The sequence below is a fragment of the Aedes aegypti genome, chromosome 2 (assembly GCF_002204515.2).
Source record: "Aedes aegypti strain LVP_AGWG chromosome 2, AaegL5.0 Primary Assembly, whole genome shotgun sequence".
NCBI lineage: Eukaryota > Metazoa > Arthropoda > Insecta > Diptera > Culicidae > Aedes > Aedes aegypti.
In genome coordinates, this window is record NC_035108.1 from 290311702 (window position 1) to 290317701 (window position 6000).

Below are 6000 nucleotides of genomic sequence, written 5' to 3' on the forward strand. Positions count from 1 at the left end.
CTATCCATTTCAACATTCAACGTCTTTGAGCCACATTTAAATGATCAAAAAAACGGCTGTAACTGAAATTTATTCTCATCATATGGATTGTAAAAAAGAAGTGGGAATCAGAATTTTCAAACATTTAAGGAATTTGCACTATACAATGAAGAACATCGTTGTAATACTCAACGTATGAATTCTGTAGATTTAATTATTGAATTATTTACTAAAAAAAATCTTGGACGGTAGCATGATAACGAAAAGTCCTATAAATGATCTTTTGGTGAAAAACGGAAGAATTTAACCTCTGCTACAAGAGAGACATATAAAAAGAGTGATAAAATTATATTTTGTTTTTGAAATTGTTTGAGACACTTTTGGTATACGTGTTCCAGTAGTTGCGCTGAAGCCTTCAGTAGTAGCTGTTCAGGAATGATGTAAAGAACTTCAAGATTTTTTCATAGGTTATACATTTTTCGACTGAGCAGCAACTAAAATCTTTCGAATGATGTTTAAGGGTTACCTCTAGGTCTTCTCATCATTTTTATACTTAATTATTTCCATCAGTTGATTCACTACTGGAACATGCCAGCAATTACTGGGATAAAGGAGTTATTTTATTGTGAAAATCTTATTATTTACCATGACCCCACAGTTAAGGATCAAATAGTGTGAAGTTCAACCTATAAAATTCACTAAAACGACATGGAAAACGTGAAATTGTCATTTAAAAACACGAATTGAATCGTTGCAAGTTGGAACATTGGTTAGTAAACTGTTTTGCGTGTAATATTTACATAGAATTGCATAAAAATTAAAAATTGTACGATTTCTGAAAACCATATTATGGGTCAATTTTTATATTATGGATCAAATTGTGACATATTACGGATCGGTGCGCAAAAACAAGAGATTTTCAGTTCAATGCATCTGTATTGCATGATTTGGCGAAAGTTAACAATGCGTCACATATTACTGAAAAAATAGCAGTGTTAGAGCTGTAAACAAGGGTAAAATGCCATTATTTTTGGGATACTGTGTTGTAGTAACTGAGACATGAAGTGTTTTCGTTCCACACCAAGTTTTTCACCCATTTTTGTCTGCTAAAAAATGAAATTTACCAACTTGATGGTTTATTAGTTTTATCCTTAGTGCTATTGTCTGAAAATGTCGAATCCAATGCTTAAAATAACAGAAATCTACATATTTTGGAAGTGATCCATAACTGTGGTAAACAATCATTACCTGGTCCATATTATGGATCATTTGTTAGAAGTGCTAATATTCGGTATTTAGAATCAACAATCAAGAAAAATGTTTTCCAAAGATGAATTCATTCTAAATCGAAGCGAACGAGCATGTTTTATACTATAACATTTGAATTTTACCACCTGTGGGAGCTTATCAATGCTGACAGCACTTCTTACAGCAAACGACCATATAATGATAGCTGTGTGGTACCAACTAAACACTTGTCAAATACACCGTTATTTAGCGGTTGAATGTTGTGCTTAACATTACAAATGGTAGAAGACAAATAGTATAACATTGAAAAAATATGTTTTACGTCAACGTTTATGTTTTGAGCGAGTAATCCGATGTTGAACGTCAAAGTGATCCGTCACTGTGGGTGATCTGTAACTGTGTGGGCATGGTATATGACTTTTTGATCTTATGCAACTACTACTTCTTGGCATTACATCCTTTTTGGGACAGAGCCTGCTTCTTTGCCTAGTATTCAATGAACTTTTTCACAGTTGTTAACTATGAGCTTTCTTTGCCAAAGTTGCCATTTGGACCGACCGGGAGTCGAACACAAACACCTTCAGCATGGCTTTACTTTGTAGCCGCGGACCTTAACCACTCGGCTAAGGAAGGCCCCAAACCCAAACCATCTTATAAAATCATACATGTCGTTTTTATAGATAATATACGTTTTAATCATACTCTAATTTACTGGTACATTCTAGCAAATCCAAGTGTACTTTAGAGGTTCATTCAAAAATTATTGGATAAATTTATGGAGGTCATCTGTAAAGAGCACTGCAGATATTTCAAATGCGCCAGGGCCGGATAGCCGTAGCGGTAAACGCGCAGCTATTCAGCAAGACCAAGCTGAGGGTCGTGGGTTCGAATCCCACCGGTCGAGTATCTTTTCGGGTTGGAAATTTTCTCAACTTCCCAGGGCATAAAGTATCATCGTACCTGCCACACGATATACGCACGCAAAAATTGTCATTGGCATAGTAAGCTCTCAGTTAATAACTGTGGAAGTGCTCATAAGAACACTAAGCTGAGAAGCAGGCTCTGTCCCAGTGGGACGTAACGCCAGAAAGAAGAAGATATTTCATATTTTCTTTTTTTGATTGAATTATACGATATTCAGCTCTTTTACTAGCCACTACATAGAATTCGTTTAATGAGACTACTACCCTTGATTCCATACATTCCAAACCGGGAATTATTGAAACTTTGTTTGAATTGGACTATTGTACGTTACCTATAAACTAGAAATTTAATTAAACACCTACCCTTTTCAAAATCTTGGTTAAACGCCCTTGATGAGGCCAACACATATGTTTTCATCTTCTAAACCAAAGATAACCGGTAGTTACATAATCATTCAAGCAAGACGATACTCGCAAACAGTGAACTAACATATTGGAATACTAGTGCATTTTAAGGATGTTAAATGAAACTTGCCTTGTAAAGTTTAGGAAAATGGTCAGTTTGGCAAAAGATCACGATCCATACTAATTTTTAACGTTTTGTTTGGAAGGAATAAAACATGAGGTTCTCAGGAATAGACCCACGTAATTGTTTGTTTTCTCAAAACAATTATTGGTATAGTCTTGTTTTTTTTTCAAAACAGAATCCTTTTGAAACTTCAACAGCAAAACAGCATGTTCGGTTCCATATTGCAAAAACCACCCTGCAGAATCATTTCATCTGCTCAAATTATTAGAGCAAATCGATTCGGCAGGAGGCAATTGCTGTTTTTGGGTTATCGAGCCGAGTATTTAAAACGTAATTAACACAAACTAGATTCATGCTCTGAACATCTGCCCTCGCAGCATGCACCCATTACCATTGCGTGTCGACAAATTCGATTAGCATGGTTCAACGAATAGAGTACATATGGTACCGCTGCCGTTCAGATTGTACGAGAGATGTGATTATGCGCGTTTTAGAGCATAGATCCAAATTTTCACTAGGCTATTATTTTGGGCTGTACTTACTTTGCAAAAGTAGATCGCCGTCCCAAGGGGTCATAGTATCGACTATGATGTTGCAATCGTGGCTTTTGATCAGGGTGCAGGTGCAATTCGCAACCATCACCGAATCGTCGTCCTTTTCCATGTACGAGTAACCCTCGTTCAACACGATGATTTCGTTCTGTTTCTTCTCCAACGCCATCCTTTGCAAACTATGTTAAATTTCCACAACACGACGGCGGCGACGACGACACAGTCAAATAATGTTGTTGCTTTTGTTCTCAACAGTGTTGGTGCTTTTTGCACACTAAATACGTAGATGACGCACCTCAATGCAGTGTGAGAGAGGGTGGCTCCCCCAGCATGGGAAAATTCCTTCACACAAAGTTTGCAGGGCGCTGGCAAAATCGTCCTCAACAAAGGATTCCTCCAGCGAATCCGGTTCCAAACTGGCAAGTTCCAAAACAGCGGCTTTGACAAGGAAGGGCCAGTAATAGTACGCGTAGCTTGTCCCGGGGACTTCCGGTTCAACATAAACCGAACATTCCAGACTGCATTCCGTGCCAGCTGTTTTACTTCCCACGTGAAAATTTGCTTCCTTTCTCTATTGCTTTTCACAGCACTTCACAGCATTCCATTCCTTCTTCGGTTAGAGAAAAAAAAACTTTACACTCTTTTCACTGTCCGTACAGTTCACCAAACACTTAACATTTCATCTTCTGGAACCGTAGTCCACCTATGACACTAACTGTAAGGGACTAGTGATCCTTTATATGAGAGATACGCGGAAGTAAAATGGAATAATTTGGCAACAGACCAGAAGTGCTGAATTTGCTCGGCGTCGAGAATAATATTGTAACACGGACATGACTTCCTCATTGCTGAAAAGTGTATTTTGTTCCGTTATAGATCTTTCAGCTACATTGTCAAGCTAATAAATAGCAGAAAAAAATAACAACTAAACATTGCATTGACAAAAATTCAAAAAAGGAAAATAATTCAAATTTTTGCTCTATGCAAAACAACTTTTACCGAAATAATTTTAAGCGGATTACATTACTTCTCAAGAAAAGTTCAACACAAACATAACGCATGTTCGTTTGGCTCACGCTTTGACAGCTCTCGCTGCTCGATTGGCTCACACTTTGACAGAAATGTCAGCTTCCGCGAATCTCTCTTATAAAGGATTTCTATAAGGGACAAGCTACGCGCACTTTTACTTCAGCATACGCTCACGCCGAGCGACCAACCTTGACTGAATTCGAATTGAACTTGCCGATTCTCGAGAACAGCGAAGGAGAACGGATTAAACCGCGACGTCACACTCGCGAAATAAGGATATCGCACCCGACCTCACCAACACAATACCGAGTGCACGCAGCGTTAGTATCAGGCATGGGCGTAGCCAGGATTTCCACCAGGAGGGGAAGGGTTGTCAAGCCACTTAAAAAGTTTACTCACGAATTTCTCGCAAAACGATCATTTCGCACCTTAGGTCGAATTATGGCGGTCATCTACTCTACTTTTCTTTCACATAGGGCAACATAGACTCTGGAACGCGTCTTGGTTCAATGGATTACCTGCTTACCTGATTACCACAGTTGATCAGCAGAAGTTTTCTCGTTTTATTTTTTTACTTCATATATATTTATAAACAAATTCTTATTCGGGGAGATACTCTGCAAACTTCATTGAAGAAACTCGAAAGATAGCTACAAGAAAGTTCCTAGGGTAGTAACCGAGAACTTTTTAAAGCAAATTAACTTGAGGAATCCCTGGAGCAATTCTATGGGAACCCCTGCCTTAGGTAATGCATCTTAATTCCTAGTGAAATTCCTGAACAAATCCTCGAAAAGTTTATGGAGTAATATTTCTGGTGGAATTATCCAAATTGATCATAAGGAATTGAGTATGTTTCAATTTTTTTTGTGTAGTCTAAGGTTGTATTTCAAAAAGAATTTCGAGAAAAACGTCAAGAAAAGGTATTTTTGAAAAGATCCTTAAAAAAGTTTATGATGTTCTCATTGGCGTAGGCGCCACGCTTATGATGTATAAGACAAACGAGGTTTGCTCACTATAGTTGTACAACATAAAATAACGTAACTGCTGAAGAGATTTTTTGTCAATAATAAGAGTGAGAAAATCTCGTTTGTCTTATACAGCATCAGCGTGGCGGTTCTGAGAATTACCGAAAGCTTAACCTCCGGCCGTCGACCGAATAGTTGTTTGTTAAAACTAGCTTCTTGCGACAAGCGCAATTTTTCGGCAAAAAATACCGTGGTACAAAGCGTCAATATCGTGGACAATATTCTTTTTTTATTTCTGAATAATCCAAATAATGCTGTTTCAGCATAAAGCAACATATTCACTGCATTCTAATTTCTCATGCTTTTGAGGGATACCCTGCTGAATTCACTAAAGAAATCCATACATTGTAATGTATATGTTATAATGTTATAATTTTAACTCGTATAATGTCAGAAAAAATAGTTGAAAACATTTTCTTAATTACTAAAGGAATTTCTCAGACAGTACATGGTGGAAATTTTTGTCTAAGAACAAAGCTTGACTTTCAAAAAATTTCGGCATGGCTAAGTTTTCTTTAAATGACAGACATAATTTTAACCTGGTGTGAAATAAAGTAACAAAATCGACCATAATGAATTCCTTTGAATAGCCTTCCAAAAAAAAATATTAAAAATTATGCCGCGAAGATCATCAAAAGCGCTTACGAAATATTTGTAAAATTCATAAAGAATGCGTCTGTGTTCTATGTTTTCTTTTTCTAGAAATTTTGCTTCAA

The 6000-nt window shown here is 37.1% G+C and overlaps 1 protein-coding gene across 9 annotated transcripts in view; it reads right to left on the reverse strand.

The window, feature by feature from the left end:
• LOC5565368 (metallo-beta-lactamase domain-containing protein 1) overlaps positions 1 to 4463 on the reverse strand; it is a 361006-nt gene extending 356543 nt beyond the window's left edge. The window contains exons 1-2 of one of the 9 annotated variants that reach the window (XM_021845324.1): positions 4307 to 4463; positions 3222 to 3945 (exon numbers count right to left, since the gene is read on the reverse strand). In XM_021845324.1, coding sequence (XP_021701016.1) covers positions 3222 to 3399 — 178 coding nt within the window. In that variant the 5' untranslated portion in view covers positions 3400 to 3945; positions 4307 to 4463. The other 8 variants (XM_021845323.1, XM_021845329.1, XM_021845325.1 and 5 more) reach the window with 8 other exon arrangements.
• Positions 4464 to 6000: the final 1537 nt, after the last annotated feature.